The 19,298-nt window shown below is 38.6% G+C and overlaps 3 protein-coding genes across 5 annotated transcripts; 2 read left to right on the top strand and 1 right to left on the bottom strand.

Moving 5' to 3' along the window:
* Positions 1-411: 411 nt before the first annotated feature.
* ppa1b (inorganic pyrophosphatase 1b) lies at positions 412-4,763 on the bottom strand. Its single transcript, XM_039783431.1, has 11 exons — positions 4,601-4,763; positions 3,465-3,529; positions 2,785-2,838; positions 2,259-2,378; positions 2,024-2,110; positions 1,735-1,861; positions 1,525-1,652; positions 1,210-1,295; positions 1,012-1,087; positions 863-902; positions 412-773 (listed from the first exon to the last, which is right to left on the bottom strand). The coding sequence occupies exons 1-11, from the start codon at positions 4,659-4,661 to the stop codon at positions 742-744; spliced, it is 876 nt and encodes a 291-aa protein (XP_039639365.1). The 5' UTR covers positions 4,662-4,763; the 3' UTR covers positions 412-741.
* A 2,275-nt stretch (positions 4,764-7,038) lies between these two features.
* On the top strand, positions 7,039-11,718 carry eif4ebp2 (eukaryotic translation initiation factor 4E binding protein 2). Its single transcript, XM_039783432.1, has 3 exons — positions 7,039-7,367; positions 9,019-9,198; positions 9,409-11,718. Exons 1-3 carry the CDS (start codon positions 7,235-7,237, stop codon positions 9,435-9,437), a joined length of 342 nt encoding a protein of 113 aa, XP_039639366.1. The 5' UTR covers positions 7,039-7,234; the 3' UTR covers positions 9,438-11,718.
* Positions 11,719-12,514: 796 nt separating this feature from the next.
* Positions 12,515-18,862, top strand: rps24 (ribosomal protein S24). Of its 3 annotated transcripts, XM_039783427.1 has the most exons (8): positions 12,515-12,571; positions 13,141-13,209; positions 13,871-13,936; positions 14,037-14,246; positions 17,075-17,188; positions 17,475-17,477; positions 18,161-18,181; positions 18,779-18,862. In XM_039783427.1, the coding sequence occupies exons 2-7, from the start codon at positions 13,207-13,209 to the stop codon at positions 18,164-18,166; spliced, it is 402 nt and encodes a 133-aa protein (XP_039639361.1). In that variant the 5' UTR covers positions 12,515-12,571; positions 13,141-13,206; the 3' UTR covers positions 18,167-18,181; positions 18,779-18,862. The 3 variants fall into 3 exon arrangements, with proteins under 3 accessions (XP_039639361.1, XP_039639362.1, XP_039639363.1); XM_039783428.1 differs by lacking the exon at positions 17,475-17,477; XM_039783429.1 differs by lacking the exons at positions 17,475-17,477; positions 18,161-18,181.
* Positions 18,863-19,298: the final 436 nt, after the last annotated feature.

Below are 19,298 nucleotides of genomic sequence, written 5' to 3'. Positions count from 1 at the left end.
AAATTATAGAGTGTGGTCTAGACCTACTCTATCTGTAAAGTGTCTCGAGATAACTCTGTTATGATTTGATACTATAAATAAAATTGAATTGAATTTATCAAAAAAAAATTCACACATCACAAATAATCATGTGAAAAACAGTAAGTATAATTGTAAAAATATTACATTTCAAAAAGAAAAGTAATGTAGGGTACTGAACACTAGGTGGTAGCATTATAACAATGACAGGTTCAGTCTAAAGTACAGTGTTTATAAAGACAAAGCCAATTTCAACTTTATTTCCTCACAACTCTTACACTAACAGCTCTCATTCAGTGTGATCATGGCAGCAACAGAAACACAATAGTGCTCTTTGTAATTTAGAATAAATTCTGTAACAAAGTGTTAAGGAAAAAAGAAATCATACTTTGATGATAATTTAACCAGAGAAACTTTATTAAAGCAGTTCAGTCCCATACATGATGGCACAAGGATCTACAGGAATAGTTTGTGTACTTTGTTTATGACAGCACATCCCTAAAGAGATCTTTGTTAAATAAGTGGAAATTGCTTGGTCCAGACATGATTACTTTTCTTTACTTTTCTACAGTACCTAACCACTATCGCTCCATCTACAGACAAGCAGCCAGCCCAGACCCAGCCGACCACATCCCATCCCATCATCCCATTGGTAAGACCATCTTAAAGTATGCCTATGGAAGATGAGTCCTTCACTCAGCTCATATCCAAACAGCTCCTGGTTTACTTCCTCTCATAGTAGAACCATTTATCTACTGCAAAAGAAAACAATGTCAATCTCACATCAGAGCAATAAAGTTCAATAATCTGGACATTATTAACAGGTATATTTTTGAAAAGCTACCTGATGAGGGGATATCTTCTTCTTTTCCACAAGGACATGTCTGAAAATAGAGTGAAACATCAGTTATAAAATAATAATCAAGGAGGAATGAGGTCTGGTGTTGACATATGTGGTTATGTTGCAAAAAGGGGTGAACAAATCTTACTTACTTCACCAACGACAGCTTTAGCTTCATCCACCGAACAGCAGTAAGGGCTGTCACTGGCCGAGACACACGTGTTTTTGCTGTTTTGCACGATAAGACACATTCATTCATAGTTTAGAATCCATAAACGAACACATTTCAGTTTGTCCTGAAAGTAACTGTACTTGTTTGCTGTGGTCAGAGCAGTAAGAACAGTGTTTACCAGTTCAGTTCACCAGCGTTGGTCTTTTGGGAAATGAGGGCTTTCCAGAAGTTGTGAGTGCTCTTGATTACTTCAATGGCAAAGTCCTGAAACACAAAAATAGTATGTGCTTAGTTGAAAGTTTTTTTTTCTTTTTTTCCCCTGAATTCTAGTTCAAGTTCGCACAAGTTTGACAAGGGAATAAACTGCAGTTCCTTGACACAGCAGAGCAAGTTTAGATAAAATAAGATGTATTGTATTGTCCCCAAGGGGAATTTTTTTTGTTTTTTGTCAGAGTGAAAATGATGGCTAAATAAGGTGTGCTAGGGTGGAGACCTTGTCTTTAAACTCGTCGTTGAAAGCAAACCGGTTCTCTGGTTTCCCATCTGGCACTTTGTACCTCCTGAACCAGTCGACTGTGGACTCCAGATAACCAGGTTTCATGCGCTGGACATCACTGATGTCTAAACAACAAAACAAGTTCAGTATGACTGATGCAGGACTGCTCAGAAACTCAAACTGAGGGGAAAAAAACAAGCTGCTCACTGTTCAAGTTGTTGGCTTCAGGGTCCTCTACGTTGATTGCAATCACTTTCCAATCAGTCTCACCCTCATCGATCATGGCCAGGATCCCGAGCACCTTCACTGCGATTACCTCCCCACGGGAACACACCTAAGCGAGGACGTGCGAGTTCGCAGTTCATTTTCTGTTGTCAGCAGTATTATCCTTTTTCAATTAAATTAATGTACACAACAAATGACAATGACTTAATGACCTAATGAAGGATGACAAACATTAACATAAGGCTGTCAAATCATCAGCTTACTATCATACCTTACTGCCGATCTCACAGACATCAATGGGGTCGTTGTCACCGCAGCAGTCAGTGTCTCCATCTTTGTGTGCGGGATCTTCCCATGTCTGAAACACCAAAAAACAAAGCTTGTCAGCTGAATTAAGTAAAACTATTGAACATCTGCTGTTGTACATTTAAAACGCTACAGGATTGATCTTACACCATCACCGTTTTAGGGAGGACACATTAGTATTGGAAAAACAAAAAACTAACCTGAGGAATGGCTCCATAGTTCCATATGTAACCCTTATGTGGGAAAACATTGGCAACGTATCGCAACTTGCCCTTCTTAACATCTTGCTTTATTGGGTTCAACGGGTCTTTTGTAGCAATCTGAAAATAAATTTGTAATGCCGTTACTTTTAAAGAAATGATTAGTGCTAAAACAACACAAACTTCATTCATGTTAAATATGATGCCTTATTGCAATAGAAGAACTTCACATTTAAACTCAGTTGCAATAAAAGTATTTGCAGGACTAAAAAAAAAAAAAAAAAAATCACAATAAACATTCACATTATTTAAATAATGACAAAGCTAGAAATGGTAAAACTCAATATTTAATCTTTCAGATGAAGGATTACATGTTATTTTTTGGGTTGAAGACATATGATCCATGGGTTATTGAAAACATGTTAAAAACTGTTGGATAAACTGGTAAATACATCATGGGTAAGCTAAAGCCAAAGCTTCTAAAATCTGATCCAAAAGTTGATGGGAGATTATTTGACACTCATACCTCCATCTTTGCATTAGTCCACCTTGGTACTTCAACAACCATGTGGAAAATGTTCTGTAAGAGAAAACAATCTGTCAAAATTATCTATATTAAATATGAATCTATATTATATATATTAATGTGCTACATTCTAGCTTTTACTTGCATTGCTTTTGTTGAAATGTTTTCCATTAATAAGATTAATTGTTTCAGAAAGATAAGAATGATCTACTGCAATCCCAAGTAAAGGCCATTGCCTTCACAAATAGACTATGACCTTGCTATTCTGGAGAATATTATTTAAATCAGTTCAGTGTCTGTAATGTATATACTGTAGTTACAAAAAAAACAAAAAAACACATACATACACACACATATATACACACATATACACACACACATATACACACACATATATACACACACACACACACACATATACACACACATATATATATACACACACACACATATATACACACACATATATATATATACACACACACACATATATACACACACATATATATATATACACACACACATACACACACATATATACACACACATATATATATATATATATACACACATATATATATATATATATACACACACACACACACACACACACACACACACACACACACACACACACACACACACACACACAGGGGTAAAGGTGACAGATGCTACTTTACCTGACTCTCATCAGCATATATTGGTATGTCATGGAATGGTGAGATGTACTTTCCTTCAGCATTTTCTGTAGAAGATTAAACACTGTATGAGCATGGCAGACAGAAACAAGCTGCTCCCATCTGTCTCATATCTACACCAGGGAAATCATGTTGTCATTGTGTCTTGTGGATTTGCCAAGAGAATACATAGGTTTCCATAACTGCTTTGTTTCACTTCTGGATCAAGGTGTGCCAATGAGTCAATTGATGAAAAAACAGATTTGTCTATAGAGCATTGCCTCTGCCCAAATTGTTCAATGAAAAATCTAGGTATGTCCACCTTAATAAAACAGACCGTTCCAGTTTAGCTGCCTGCCCAGTAAAGGTAACCTTCAGGGAACGTTACCTGAACATTATCTGAAGGTTAAAGATTTGTGGTGAACCACTCTGAATTGTGAACTCTCACTCATGAATCATGGTAGGCATAGAGGCTACTGCTTACAGTTACTATACTTAACCAACGTTGGGCTGACTACACAGGTTTATTTTACCCACATGCCATTATTGTAATGACCATTACCTTAGACTTAACTTGGGGTTATCTTTAAAAACCTGACTACAAACTATGAGGGAGATTTTATAAAAATGGTTAACGAGGATAATCAATAATCTGTCTGTGCAACTACAGCGAGGGTTTAGTCCAACAGGTTAGTCTTGTTATCATATCTACGGGTTTATCAACGCATTATCGTCAGAGAGGGCGTTGTCCATTCCAAGCTTTTATGATTTTATGCTAGATGACGTGTTTAAGCACCTTGCGAGATTTCCCGAAATAACAATTTCCTTCTAGAAAATTCAGGCAAGAAGAATGATGGTGTAAGGTCAACAATAAGACCTACTGTGACGTTACATCAGAAAGCGGACAGACGAAAGGCACAACTGGTTGAGGCAACTTGACATGGCTCAAACTTAACAATTACTAATAGGATAAAACAAACCAGCAACAACAAATGAATGAGTGACACGTGGGAGGTTAGAGCTAGCCAGAGCCATGTCTTTCTCTATCACTCTGGAGCTAGCCTGTGTTTTGTAAAAAAAAAATACCTCAGAGTAGCACATTGGCAAAACTCTATCATTTCTACTTAGTTTCTACTTACTGAAGAACAAGCGGTAGCTTAGGGAGTTCGGGTTTCCCCTCTCTTCCACTGTGAAGCTCATGTTTAATTGCAGGCTTGTGTTGCTCTCTAGCTCTGGGACGGAGGATGGCGGCGGAAGGAAAGTTCGTCTGCAGGGTAGTGGTAGTAGGTAGTGTAGTGCAGACAGACAGGGCACGACGCATGCGCACTTTGCCTATGATACCTTCAGAGGCTATCGGAAATATCGAACTTAGCAGGTGAAAATGCCAAAAATGTGCAAAAGTATGAGTGGGAATTTGCATTGTGTATAAAAACAGAACTGAAGTCAAAGTCTATGGATGAACAGCAACATCACTGTTGTAATATAACACACGATTCCATCTGGTATTGCGTTATCAAATAACTAAATAGTGTTTAGGCATTAAAAGGCTCTGTTGCAGCTGATAAAATGTGCTGAATATATTTTTGAAATTTCTAGAAGAGTGAAATGATCAGTCAGTGCCTCTCCCTGGCCATCATATTTTTTCCCCTCATAGCCCACATCACTTGGTCCTATCTTTGAATAAAATGGAACCACAAATAATTAAAAGTACTCCCATACTTTAAAGGTGCAATATGTAATATTGTGTGTAATACTGGCAGCTAGCGGTTAAAATAGTTACTGCACTACCAATTCAAAATACACGAGAGTCGTTTCCCCCGCCCCCTCCTGCCCAGACTCGAAGTTCACGGGGGTTGCCAGGCTGAGACCGCAGCATTCACAACAACGTTGCTAGACACTTTTCTCACATAGCCAGACATTACTCCACAGCACAGCGGAGTAGCTAACGGTAGATGCTGGCTATATTGACAGTCATAAAAGCCCGTGCTCACGCGGAGCTCTGTAACCAACTGACAGACACACTTTTTCGGCTTAAAATTACAGTATGAACCGCTAAAAACACAACAACCTCACTGTCCTCTCCACACGCCAGTCAGGCACACTTCCTCGGCTTAGAATTACAATACGAAACGCTAAAAATTACCACTACCTTACCGACGGAACACACTTCATTGGCTTAGAATTATGGCAAAATCGCTAAACACACTGCAAACTCACAGTCCTCTCTTTCCGATTTACAGCCCCCCTCTCGTGGCTTAAAATAACTCACCGTTGTCGGCTCCAGCCGCTGACGAGGCTACACGCTGTAAACAGCCGTGGGCTGCTTGCCTGGTTCTCCGGTAACGTTAACAGGTAGCAGGGTTAGCATGGCGGCGTTAGCCAGGACCAGTCGGGATCACTTTACTGGCTGTGTCTCAATTGTTTTTGCGAGTAACCAACTCGGGTACTCTAGCTATATAATTCAATGTGAGAACACAAATGTTGAAATGACAAAAAATGCCCGTCCCTAGTAGCTGTGATAAATTAGCCTGAAGCTAATGCTTACCGGTTCAGGAGAAAATAAGCCAACTCTGCGTCCTTTTGGGCTCTAAGCTGTCTCCATCTTTCAAATACATCTCCATTATTTACCAGGGGGTTGTTATGTCTCTGGTCACGCAACTGTTAGAAACATGCTGTTTTCTTTTTTTTAGGTCGGGTAGAATCTATCTCCATTGATCCTGTTTGTTTGTGTGCTGCTTTCATGGCTGTACTAACGTTACAGCTGTAGCGTGCTGGGTTTACGTTTTTACAGGTATATCTGGCAACCCGGCCTGGCTGTCAAACTGGGCCGTTGATAACAACACACAGATCTAAACATAAATTCCGTCACGGAATGTAAATTTCAAAAAGAAAAAATACTGAAATTAGCATTGTTGTCAGAAAAGATAGTATTTCAGTTTAACATGTTTCCTTAATATCTGATGAGGCATTGGTGTCATTTTTGGATTTATTACAGTACAAATATTACATATTGGACCTTTAATTTTTGCAATATCATAGGAACGTCAAGCAGTGATCCGTTGGCTTGAATAATTACAACATATTATATTTATGTCAATAATTCATTAATGGACGAAAATCAAAAAGCAGACCGATCCTGGTATTCCAAGCCTTTATACGTATACAATTAACATGGAAAGGTTCAGAGATACATGTCTCTGAACCTTTATTCAGAGACAGGTTCAGAGACCTTTTATAAAACAACATTGATCTAATCTGGTCGAATTGAAGTTTAAACTTGATTTAACTCTTTAAATTGCAATTAAGAAAATCTTGTATTTGAATTATTCTTGTGTAAATTCAGTCTATTTTCTACCAGGCTGCAGAATTTCTAAACGAAAACACACAAGAGAGAAAAAAAAAAAAAAAAAAAAAAAAAAAAAAAAAAAAAAAAAAGAGAGAGAGAGAGTGAAAAAAAAAAAAAAAAAAAAAAAAAAAAAAAAAAAAAAAAAAAAAGAGAGATGATTCTCTAATTATAAAAAGTAGGCTGGCACCACAGCTGATGCGCCAGCTCCACACCGCTGACTTCATATCCGCCCGCAGCTTGTCGTGCTTCCTGCTTTTGCTGAGGGAGGGGACGGTGCTGACGGCTGGGAGGACGAAAGGGGAGACAAGAAAGCTTTTGGGAAGATATAAGAGAGTGGGGAACTGCCCGGGTTTCCACCGTCCGTCGGGGAAAAAAAAAACCCTAATTTGCTGTAGCTGCTGAATTAGTCACCGAATCGGCGCAGAAAATGTCGACCAGTCGTCAGTTTAGCGAGAGCAGGGCCATCCCGACCAGGACGGTGTTGATCAACGACACAACGCAGCTACCTCATGACTATTGTACCACCCCTGGAGGCACTTTATTTTCTACCACTCCTGGAGGTAAGTGGTTACCCCGTCTACTAATATTTATCCTAAAAAAAATGGAGGTTAATTATCATTTTGTCGTGTTTGTACTCTCACCAAACCTGTAACCGTTCATATCACTGTGGCCTAGGCTTCTGGCTGCCTTGTCATCCTGATCAAAACAAAAACAAGGCTTAGCCCCGCCCCTGTGCTCTCTCGCAGCTGTCCGATTGGCTGGTTTGCAGCGCAGAGTTCTTATGAATGCATTGTTACTGTACCTATTGCAGTTATATTTAAAGAAGGTGGAAATGTTATATATGTGATTACCAACAGCTTTAAGCAACTAATGTACATGAGCTGTATAGCCAGATTGCAATGTATGCTTAATATCAGTGTATGCTTCAGTTCAGTGTAGCCCTTTCAGACAAGGAAGTACAATACATCTAGGATACTGTACCCATATCACTGCATGACTGTGATGTGCTATCTCAACACTATGTTGCTGACATGCATTATATTTGTACAGACACTGCATAGGAATGCTATTCTTTCTGTCAAGGGTTTTTATGTTATCTTCATTATCGATTTAATTGTTTTGCCTATTAAATGTCAAAACATATTTAAATGTCCATCACAGTCCAAGGCGAGTCCAGTCAAAGGTTTTGTTTTGTCCAAACAGTCCAAACCCCAAAATATATTCAGTTTACAGTGATATAAACCAAGAAAAATAGCAAATCTTCACATTAGAGAAGCTGGAGCCAAAACAATTTTAATTTCTATCAAAATGTTTGCCTATGTATTTTCTGTAAATCAACTAATTAATTAATCCACTAATCATTTCAGATCTAGTTCAAATACACTTTGTTTGAGACTATTGTATAGTTAAGTATTGTTTAAAGCAGTGGTTTTCAAACTGGGAGCGTAGAGCCATTGCACGGTGGCATACATAATGAGAAAAAAGAAATATGAAGTGAAACTAGAGTTAAACAGCCTTTGGTCACAGTAGACATTTTGACCTGTCAAACACAGGTGTTACTGATAATGGTAATTGCTGCATTGCATTGCAATAATTGCTGGAACTGAGCCATCATTATCATTATTAGTTCCACCTGTGCTTTTCTGCCATGCCAATTTAAAGCATCTGCTGTAAAAAAAAAGTCAGTGAATCTGAGTGTGGAAACGATAGATAAACCAGTGTGCTATGGAGTGATGCTATAAAGGCATTCAAGATCAAGGTTAACCAGATTTATTCAGAAAGCAAACCACATACAGTGCAAGATAGACTGATTTTTGACTCTCGTGAAGCAAACTTGTCAGTCAAATCAAACCATGAAGAAGTTTGTCTTGCTCTCACAATAATATAGCGGGTGAACCTTGTCTTGTGTGAATAAACTGACAGTTCGAGCACTGTTTAACCTTTGCAGCGGAACCTACTGATAATGACATGCAAAATGAAACATGCAGCTGAACACATTTAATCATATGCCTCAGTACAGACTGAAAGTGGCAGGGGCAAAAATGTTTTACTAAAGTCTAAAGGTAGATGCTTTTAGACAAGGTGGCTCTAATCTGGACCCTCTGAATGAAGGCCAGCCTTCTGACTCACAGCACCTTTAATAGCACCCACATTATATACTTCCTCAGATAAAGCACGTGTAACTGAAACTTGATATATGTCCTGTTGCAGGAACCCGGATCATCTATGACCGCAAGTTCCTACTTGACAGGCGTAATTCTCCTATTGCCCAGACTGCCCCAGCTCACCTGCCTGTCATCCCTGGAGTAACCAGCCAAAATGTCCTGAGAGAGAACAAGAAGAATGAAGCCAACAACCACATCAACAAACATGATGGCAAGCCCATAACCGGTAAGAGTTACTATATGGATTGAGAAACCAATTTATGTAATGAAGTGTTTTGTTGGTATAGTCACCAGTCCATCTCGTCTCAAATATGTGACACAAACCCTCTCTGCTGTTGTCCTGTAATTATTCCACCTAATAAACACCAATGAGAAAACCACCCAGCATATTCCAAAAGTGTCTCACCACATTGTTGCCTGTGTTTTTGTTTTCCAGATGATGCTCAGTTTGAAATGGACATCTAACAGAATGGAACCACACCAGCAAAAGCAAATGACCTGGCATCACACATGCCAGTGGCTTGGCTTGTAGAAACCAATGTTGTGAGCCCTCATGGCAGCCATCTTCTTTAGCTCTCTGTCTTGCTGCTGGATGTAATGTGTGTAAACCATGGGGATTCAGTGTATCATACATACAGGTACAGTGTGGCCAACTCTGGAAACTGTTTATTTGTATAGATATTCCATGGTTACCAGTTGCTGTACAAACAATGAGGGAGCGGGTCTGAATATTATGTGCTCACATTGTCCAATTAGTAGACTGCAGTGCTCATCCTCCAGTGTTCTGTGAGTCTGGATCTTTAACAGAGCACACTGTGAAACTGACAATATTCCACGTTAATTGGGGGAGGAAGTGGTCATTCTTTGGTACTGGCCTTAGAATCAGTCAAAAGCTTTGATATTCATCGCAGTCTTTGGTTTTGAAGACCCTTGTAAGCATGCTATTTTTTAAGTGGTTTTTATTTCTTTTTGGAACTACTTGAAAAGCTCCACAATCTATTATTGGTTGTTTGGACAGTTTAGATTTCTGTGATGGTATGCAAAGGGACGCTGTGTTGTTGTTTTTTATTTTGCAATTAGGTGAAGATTTCATGGCATTCCAAGACTTATGTTTCCATTTCCATCTTTTTTAAAGATTTTTAGGCCGTGATTTAATTGTTTTGTAAACATTAAATTATTGTATTTCCCACTATCACGTAAAGCTAATTATGAATCTGACAATTGAAAACAAGCTTTTCATTTAGAATAAAATTTCAGAACAGTATAACAATATGAAGCCACTCTATTCATCACTATCGTGACCTTGCTATATATGTTATTTACACATTTCCTGCTGAGAAAAAATAATTTGCTTTTTCTCCAGAGTTTAAGGTGCAGTAGGTAAGACTTATAAATTTAACTTTCTGTCATATTTGCTGAAACTGATCCTATGTTCCAGTAGAACTACATGAAGCAGGTCATTTAAAAAAAATCGGGCACCTCTGGCACCACCTACAGACTGTAGTGCGATTTGCAAAAATCAACAGCTCGTCACAATCTTACCTACAGCACCTTTTAATGTCGTTTTGGCCTAACTGGTTTGTTTTGTTGGCAAGAGCTTTGGGTTCATAATTTCATTAATCTAAGAAAGGTGCTTGTTTTTAAATAACTGGACCAGATAAACGGGTTAATATGGAAATAGTTAATATCCCAATGGTCATTTTGGGGTGAAATACAAGATGATTTTTGAAAAACTTCAAATTATCCAAATGTTTTATATGCATTTTATTTTTTAATACAGTTCCTTAGTATTGAGGGTATTTGATTGGGTATCAGCACTGTCAAGCCTTTTGATTTGTTACAAGTGTCAAGAACCCAGAAGAACAATTGTTTGCTTCAGGCTTGATAGATGCTGTCCCTTAATCTACAAATCTGTCTCCAGTGTCCTTAATCCATTACTTTATTCTTTTCATGCTTCATGTCTGTCCATGCCTTACTTTAAATCAAATGCAGTAACTACAACTAGGTTCCTAGTCATCAATTTGTACTTTCCAACAGATGTTTATTTTTTCACTGTAACATTGAACAGGAAATGTTGTACTTGGCAATTGAGCAAAACAAATACTTTTTGTGTTTTTTTTGTTTTTTTATATTATTTTTCTTGAAGCAGCTGTAAAGCTTGAAAGTGTGATGTCGCACATTTCATTTTGGGATTCTTAAGTTAAGATGGCGACGTGGTTAAAAGAATGCCACATGCTCATTTAGTCCCTATAATTAGTTTTTTTTACACCCTGCTCATAGTCCTGTCTGCTAATTGTACTCTGTCCAAGTAGCAGCTCTTAATTTAATCACCATGAAGTTCCCATTTTTCATTAAAAATTCATTCACACCACAAGTTTGTTTCTCTGTATGACTGGAACCACTGAATGGCTGAAATGATGTCTATCAAAGATTTTCTTTTTGTTCTTTTTGGCTTTGTCATTAATTCCGGCCATGTTTGGTGACAAATACATGGAGGGGTTGCTTAAACCCAATTTGCATTGCACATTTTTGGCGATAAAACTTTCTAATACTGCATCATAATTCACATTGCATATTTATTTCAAACAGTTTGGTTTGACAATGAGGGCTTAACATTGTGTGTTGAAAGAGATTTGAAACAAACTTACTGTAACTTTCTGTTCTGATTTTAAGTACCTTTTTTTATTTTAAATGAAACTACAATGCCAGTGGACACTGTTGCTGCAAGATCAATAAAGTTCTGTAACAACAAAAATACAGTGTTTTAATGGTCTCTGTTTTGTGTGGTTTTAGCTATTTTTAATGTGACAAATTTAACATGACTTAGTAAGGGCCATTATTCTTACTGCAATTCACTAAGGAGCAGGCATCTCTTCTGTATGTTTTTACCACAATTTTTCTCAGTATGTTGTGTTAGTAACTATAATTCATGCTGGTCAAGAGAGCAGAGCCCTTTTTCCACACATCTTAAATGTCACATCACAAGTACTCATTAACAAACAAAAAAATAAAATCATTTTGTGTTATTTCCTATTCATGGGACTTTGTTTTTAAACAACTAACCAGACTAATTTATGTGAACTACTAACTAGTAAATGCTTTCTATAAAGAAAGGCAATGCATGGAAATTATGTTAGGTGTTTAGGTGGGTATACATGAACCTGCAGTCACCCATTAATATAACACACTTCATATTGTGCTAAACAAGCTCTTCTTCATGTGTACATCCAAGCCTGTTTTTTTCTGTCATTTTATTAATGGCACAATTTAAGGGAATTTACATCACTAAGTACAAAATCAACTGTCTTTTGGAGGGGGCCTGTGTCAGTATTTAGTTTTGAGTCATTATTTACTTAACTACATTTTAACATGTATTGTGTATGGAGTATATTCAAATTAACACAAACTAACTGAAGTGGGAAACCTAGGGCCAGTGTCAATCGAGGATAGCACTACTGGTTGGTTTCTGGGTGTTCGGTCAAATTAAGAAGCTGCCATGTATAGTCTGCTGTGCGCAATGTATTTCATAATAAAGGTGACAGGGTACATTTCAAGTGTACAGAGGGTGGAGATGGGAGACAGCAGGGTCCCTACAACAGGTATGTATCTATGTAACAGACGTGTATGTCCAAAATTATTTGTACATTTAAATAACTACAATGTGCTTCTTGCTGTCATTAGTTACCTTAATAATTAATATCCTGCTGTGGTTATTGACGTCTTGCGGGCTCAGGCTCATCTTCTGAACTAGCTAAATGGCACTAGCTAGCTAATATTCAGACGTTTGATGATTGACGTCTAGTGGACTAAAGAAGAACCGCAGGTGGTGTTTTCCTTAATGTCAGTTTACCCAAAGTAATTTTACAGTTTTACAATTTACACATCCAAACGGCCCAGCCTGTCTTTTCAATTCAAAGTTTGTGCTTTTCATTGGCCTGTCAGCATGAACACTGAAATAAAAAATATAATGTTTTGGTGGCGAAAAAAAGCCTCAGTCTTTACCTAAATAAGCTAATATCCTATTTCTTTGTAACACATTTTAAATACATTATCATGTACTAGTTCTATATTACGTTTACTGAAAGAAAAATCAAAAATTTCGCCGAGTTCCTACATTTTGTTTAAGTTTTTACATCAGGCAACACTGTGCCCACTCAATTTTCTGCAGGCATTAATCCGGTCGCCTGCTGGTCCTTCCTCCTTTTCTACGTCCCTGAGCGAGGCCGGCGTCAAGATGGTGAGTCTTGCAGTAAAATATCAAGTAAAATCTGTCGTTCATCGAAGCCATCCGTCCACCGGCACACATTTCATGTCCATAAAGTGATCATTTAAGTGTGCGCTATAATAAAATGTCAATATTGATGTGGTCTGATACTATCTTCAGAGTAAATTCAGCCACCATCTAAATGCTATCCTAACTGATGTCTTTCCGGACATTGTACACACTGCATTTACCTTCTTTGGGATGGCTTGTGTAGTTTCCACTACTTTTTATTCACTACATAATCTATTCAACCTACACAGTTGCTGGAAGACACACTGGAGTATTTAGACGTAAATTAGTAATCAATTACAAAACGTGAAGTCCTAGCTCCCAGCGGCTAACGTTAGCATACACAACACTGATAGCCATGGCAAGGCCCTCATGCTACGTGAACAGGAATATTAAACTACTGTAGTACTACTCAGCGTTATCCACTGGCACATAAAACCAGGCTGCATTGAGTCCATGGAAGCATTTAAGTTTCCTGGAAAGCAAGCGGTCTTTGCCAGTAAGATGAAGCTAAAGATAATGTTGTGACAGCATGTAGCTACCTGGTGAGGGAAGCTGGAAATCAAGTAGTCGTTGAAATATTGTGCGGTAATAAGCATCATCTTCTACTTTCTCCCACCTTCAGAATGACACAGTAACAGTCAGGACCCGTAAGTTCATGACGAACCGGTTGCTTCAGAGGAAGCAAATGGTAAGTGTTTAAACCCCTGTACAATGTCCATTGTGTTGATGCCATCATGAGCTGAGTTTTAGAGTCATACATTCATGTATTCCCTGCCTGTTTTCCGTAGGTTGTCGATGTCCTGCATCCCGGGAAGGCCACAGTCCCCAAGACTGAAATCAGGGAGAAACTTGCCAAGATGTACAAGACCACACCTGATGTTGTGTTCGTATTTGGATTCAGGACTCAGTTCGGTGGCGGCAAGACAACCGGCTTTGCCATGGTGTACGACTCCCTAGACTACGCCAAGAAGAATGAGCCCAAACACAGACTAGCCAGAGTGAGTTTTAAACCATTGTCTACATGAATGCTTTAGTTTTTTCCAGAGACGATGGTGTTTATTCGCAGAACGCATCCCCTTTTGCCCGTCTAACAAATTTTGCAGCAGCGAAATGTCTTTTCCGGACCTCAAATGCAGTTCTATTGGAAATTATTCTTTACTGGACGGCCTTTGCTTATATTACAGAAGCTCTTAACTTCCCTCAGAGTTGTTACTGAATATACCCCATTTTGCATGTGCATCATGTGAAGTATTTTGCAGAGCAGCACTTAACAGTTAAACAGGTTGGATGATGGGTGCAATTGAAAGGTATGTAAAGTTATACCATGAAATGCAAGTAGATTATCCATAGTATCCATCAGACACTGTTGGAGGGTAATGTTGGAACAGCCCATTTATTTGGAGGCAGTTTAGGTATAATCTTGTTTTAATTTAGGCATATGCACAATTTGAGTTAAGTTTTTCTTAATATCAAAATGTAATCCGCCAAGGCCCAGTGTAGTCCATGTGTTAATACAGTTTTAAAGCACATAATTTAGTGCTTGTCATCAGGGCTGCACAATATTGTTTCAGCACAAACACTGCTGTTGTGCGCCTGCGCATTGGTAACATCGCATGATGTGCATTGTCAAGTCAGGCAAATGAACTTGGAACACATCACGCTACAACTTTTTTGCAGCTTTGTTTTACGATTTTAAGTTCACAATAAGATTTTCTCAGGATTTTTTTCAACAGAATGAAGTGACTGAAAAATATTCCTTTTGTTTATATAAACTGTGCAGAACAGCAGATGTGTCCTTATTAAAAGTGCAACTGAAACCATTGTTTCCTCTATATTGATACTACCGCGGCAGCCTGCATTGTGGACACTGAATTTGATGATTTACTGTTTATTAGACCCCAGATGAGACCTGAAGCTAACGTTAGTGAATGCTGCGGTGACGGTCCCTCTACCTTTGACTCCCCGCTGCAGGAGAACGCTGTATTCCTCCGACACGCTGTATTAACATTACTGTTTTAAAACCGTTTTCCAGGTTAGTGGGCGTGGAACGTCAAATACGGGCTTATCTGCTATTGTTAGCTGACCATTACATTGACACCATCCAGCAGATAGACAGTACCGTAGGGTGCCGTTAACTGAAACCGGTGATTTAACGTCACCGCTCATTTTACAGTTTTACAACACAACAAAACGCTGAGTGAACATTACTAGTTACGTTTTTCATGTTGGTTTTGAGCGGTATGCACCCCCGCTAACCTGGAAAACAGTTTTAAAACAGTAACGTTAATACAGCGTGTCGGAGGAATACAGCGTCTCCTGCAGCGGGAAGCCAAAGGCTACGTTCTGACTGCAGGCAAAAGTCCTGAATCAGACCCAGGTCAGATTTTTATTTTTTCAATGTGGCGGTCATCTGGGGTCTGACAAACAGTAAATTCATCAAATTCAATGTCCTCAATGCTGTTTTCCAATAAACTGTAGCTGTCATATTTCATGGGACCCGTGTGAGTGCGGACTTCATGTCCCTAAGGAGAGAGAGGAGATGACAGTTCGCTTGAGTTCAGTATAGCACACGGCTCTGCAGAGTTGTGTAATTACGACTTTATGACTTTTCATAAACAGCTAAAGGTGCGCGGTGTACATAGCAGAAACTAGAGCTGGGCAATTTATCGATATTATGTTTATATCGTGATATGAGACTAGATATCATCTTAGATTTTGGATATCCTAATATGGCATAAAGTGTTGTCTTTTCCTGGTTTTAAAGGCTGCATTACAGTAAAGTTGTCATTTTCTGAACTTACCAGACTGTTGTAACTGTTCTATTATTTGCCCTTACCCACTTAGTCATTATATCCACATTACTGATGATTATTTATCAAAAATCTCATTGTGTAAATATTTTGTGAAAGCACCAATAGTCAACACACAATATTGTTGCGGTATCGATATTGAGGTATTTGGTCAAACATATTGTGATATTTGATTTTCTCCATATCTCCCAGCCCTAGCAAACACCCTGTTGTGCGTCTGACATATTTCTGATACCGTGGCGGCTTTGACTAAACGATCATGTTTTTCCACTTTTTCCCCCAAAATGTTTTCTTTTCTCAGTGTGGTGTCTCTCTGACCACATATCTAAAAACAGTTGGACTCCCTGTGATCTGTACATGAAGAATCACAGATGTTTAGAGAGGCAAACCTGCTTTTCCCAGCCGACCATGTTGAACTGAAATCACAGCGCACGCGTTCGGCGCGTAGTTACAAAAATTCAGAGGTGCACGACCACGCGCCGCGACAGCTTGCGGAGCCTTCACGCTGGAAACGACAGCCGTGGTGATGGCATTTTCTGGCTTGCGCACCTTGCGTCGGGAATACCGCAGCTACTATAAACTAAGCTTCAAAGCTAGTCTGCTCGGTCTTTAACTGTAGACTGTATGTCCTGCTGTTGGAATCCTTTGCAATGAAATACAGTCCCACTTAACAGTTGTGTTTAAGCCAGCTAATGATACCTGCTGTGTAATGTTAGCTAGCATCATGCTCTGGGCTGTTTAAAAATTATCTATCTATCTCCTCACCCAGTTGCAAACATTTAAATAGATATTTTGTCATTACATCCCTAATTGTGTTATTTAATTTATTGATATTTAATATCGACCAACCTTACATTGTTGCTATAAATGCCGGAAAGGCCACCAATATGACTTATGGGTTGGCAGTATTGACAATGATGTGCTCATTTTAGAAGCATTATCAACATCAGTAGGTTATGATTGCGAGTGTTGAGTATAATGTAATAAAAATGAAATGCATTGTTTGTGTTCCTCAGCATGGTCTCTATGAGAAAAAGAAGACCTCCAGGAAACAGCGCAAGGAACGCAAGAACAGAATGAAGAAAGTACGAGGCATCAAGAAGGCCAGTGTGGGTGCTGCTGGCAAAAAGGTATTGTGACCGTTAACTGAACGCATGTTGTCTCTTAGCTCTGTTCAAAAAATTAAAATAAGTGTTCCTGTGATAGTATCCAATAATATGCCATAGGGAAATATAATTCTTTCCTTATCTAAGTAAAGAACAGAAATGCATAGAAGGCATCATTTCATTCAGTGCACTTGATTCTTTCTTGACACCTGTTCCTACCCTGCTAATCTTTTTTTACCCCATGACTCTTTCTGTTTTAATTTCCTTTGTCATTTTTCCAATCATATCATATGTTCTTCTGGAACTGTAGAAGGTAAATGTTGTGCATACGTAGACTAACTGCAGTGTGCAGATAATCCAGGAGTGATAGATACGTAGCTGACTTCTACCTTTACACCCTCACTTACCCATCTGAGAGCCAAATCCTTAAGGCTTCCCCCCCTGGATGTACAGGGTGCAATATGTAAGGATTGATCCACTGAATACTTACCTGGCGATTCCTTCTCTTAACACTAATAATGACGAGCTTGACCCGAAAACTAATTAGTGTTGTAGACCCTGTTGTGAAAACCTAATGGCACTGTAAGGAGATCCTACAGCCAATAAAGGAACTAATTTAAAATATGCTAATCTGTGAAAACTCCTGTAGTAGTTCTTGTTACAATGAAACCCTGCATAGTCCTGTACCCTCTATGGCACCAGCACTGGCCTAAAGTCCCCTAGAATAGAACTCTGAATTACAAAACCCAGCTGGACTGTGTTTAATAACATACAGCAGCATCTAGAACAGCTACAGCACAACGGGCTTGTCAAATATTGACACTGTCCAGCCTTGTCTACCATAGTTTGCATTGGCTTAATTCTGACCTGTGGAGTACAGCCAATACAAATCCATTTAGAGATCTTTTCTTTTCCATGTTTCAATTTTCAACATGTTAACATTATTTTGTTCCATCTTTTGTTCTTGATTTTGCTTCCCATGGATTTCTTTTGCAGAAATGAAGTGTCAGTGTGCAGGTATAGAACTAGAACAAGCATGGTGTGCCATGGTGTTGCACATCAAAAGCTGATAGACCTGAGCTGTGCCATGCATGTCACCTTACTTTGCCCCTGCAGTTTTTCCTTCAGTGTTCTCCCCAGTTTTTTGAACTCCCTGCTAATAGGTTTACCCTCTACCCCAGTCTTTTGTACCACTGTGTCTGCTATAATGGACAGATCCATTAGGCTTTGCCCACTCTGCCTTACATTTAAGCAGCCACAAGTACTTTGATAATGCTTCAGATCTTTAGTAGAAGCACAATTTGAGTGTAGCATGTGGATCTTAGTTTTTGTCTGTGTGTTGAGTGTGGGGCAGTTAAAATAAAAGCCTGCCAATGTGTGAATTTCTCACTGAAATATTTCCTGAAAATGTCTTTCTCAAGTCGATGCAATGTTTTTATGAAGCTGCAAACTATGATGTTGGGGTTGAAACGTTTTTGTCTCTCCTAAAATACTAATAACGTTTGGTTCAATTTGCACACTTAAACTTTAATTTACTCACATTGTTAAGGAATTTTATTTTTTGTTGTAGAAATTAAATTGCCTTGTATTAATTTTGCTGTTATCTCCCCACAGTGAGCCCGGACAGTCAGGGAGGGTCTCCGTGCTCAAGATGTGCTTGTACATTGTCATCAAATAAACTTCGGAAAAAAAACTCAATCTTTGCTCCTTGGATATATTCATTTGAACAATATTTATTTTCTGATGCATGTATTTTAAATTCAGCTCATATCTTAGACTCACTTTATATCTATAGACTCGTGGCTCTAGAAAAAGTTGCTAGGTGTTAGGGTGTCTGTAGAAGTCAGAATTCCTAGTTTGTGTTTATGACAGTTGGCAGCTTTGTTGATAGTGACATCCAGTGGTTTTGCAATGACATTACTTCAAAGCAGCCAGATAACTGATCTTGCTTTCAAACCATAGACTGTATATTATTAATAATATACAGTTAGTTGTAAATGTGTTTTTAACTGGGCTGGTAATGTCAAATGTAATTACTAGCTGGGATTAAAAAGAGCTTGTAATTGTGTTAAGTCGATTTTTATGTTTTCCTCAAAACATGACTCCTTCAGGCACATTTTTCTCTTATTTTCTA

This window comes from Perca fluviatilis, chromosome 19 (assembly GCF_010015445.1).
Source record: "Perca fluviatilis chromosome 19, GENO_Pfluv_1.0, whole genome shotgun sequence".
NCBI lineage: Eukaryota > Metazoa > Chordata > Actinopteri > Perciformes > Percidae > Perca > Perca fluviatilis.
The sequence above is the reverse complement of the archived record's forward strand: the minus strand, read 5'-3'. Positions and strand labels throughout refer to the sequence as shown.

Coding starts and splice junctions, on each gene's coding strand:
- eif4ebp2 (XM_039783432.1), top strand. CDS start 7,235: ATGTCGACCAGTCGTCAGTTTAGCGAGAGCAGGGCCATCCCGACCAGG. Junction 7,368..9,018: donor ATTTTCTACCACTCCTGGAG/GTAAGTGGTTAC, acceptor GTCCTGTTGCAG/GAACCCGGATCATCTATGAC. Junction 9,199..9,408: donor TGATGGCAAGCCCATAACCG/GTAAGAGTTACT, acceptor TTTGTTTTCCAG/ATGATGCTCAGTTTGAAATG.
- rps24 (XM_039783427.1), top strand. Junction 13,937..14,036: donor TGCTTCAGAGGAAGCAAATG/GTAAGTGTTTAA, acceptor TGTTTTCCGTAG/GTTGTCGATGTCCTGCATCC. Junction 14,247..17,074: donor CCAAACACAGACTAGCCAGA/GTGAGTTTTAAA, acceptor TGTGTTCCTCAG/CATGGTCTCTATGAGAAAAA.
- ppa1b (XM_039783431.1), bottom strand. CDS start 4,661: ATGAGCTTCACAGTGGAAGAGAGGGGAAACCCGAACTCCCTAAGCTAC. Junction 2,839..3,464: donor TATATGCTGATGAGAGTCAG/GTAAAGTAGCAT, acceptor TTTCTCTTACAG/AACATTTTCCACATGGTTGT. Junction 1,088..1,209: donor AACGCTGGTGAACTGAACTG/GTAAACACTGTT, acceptor CGTGCAAAACAG/CAAAAACACGTGTGTCTCGG.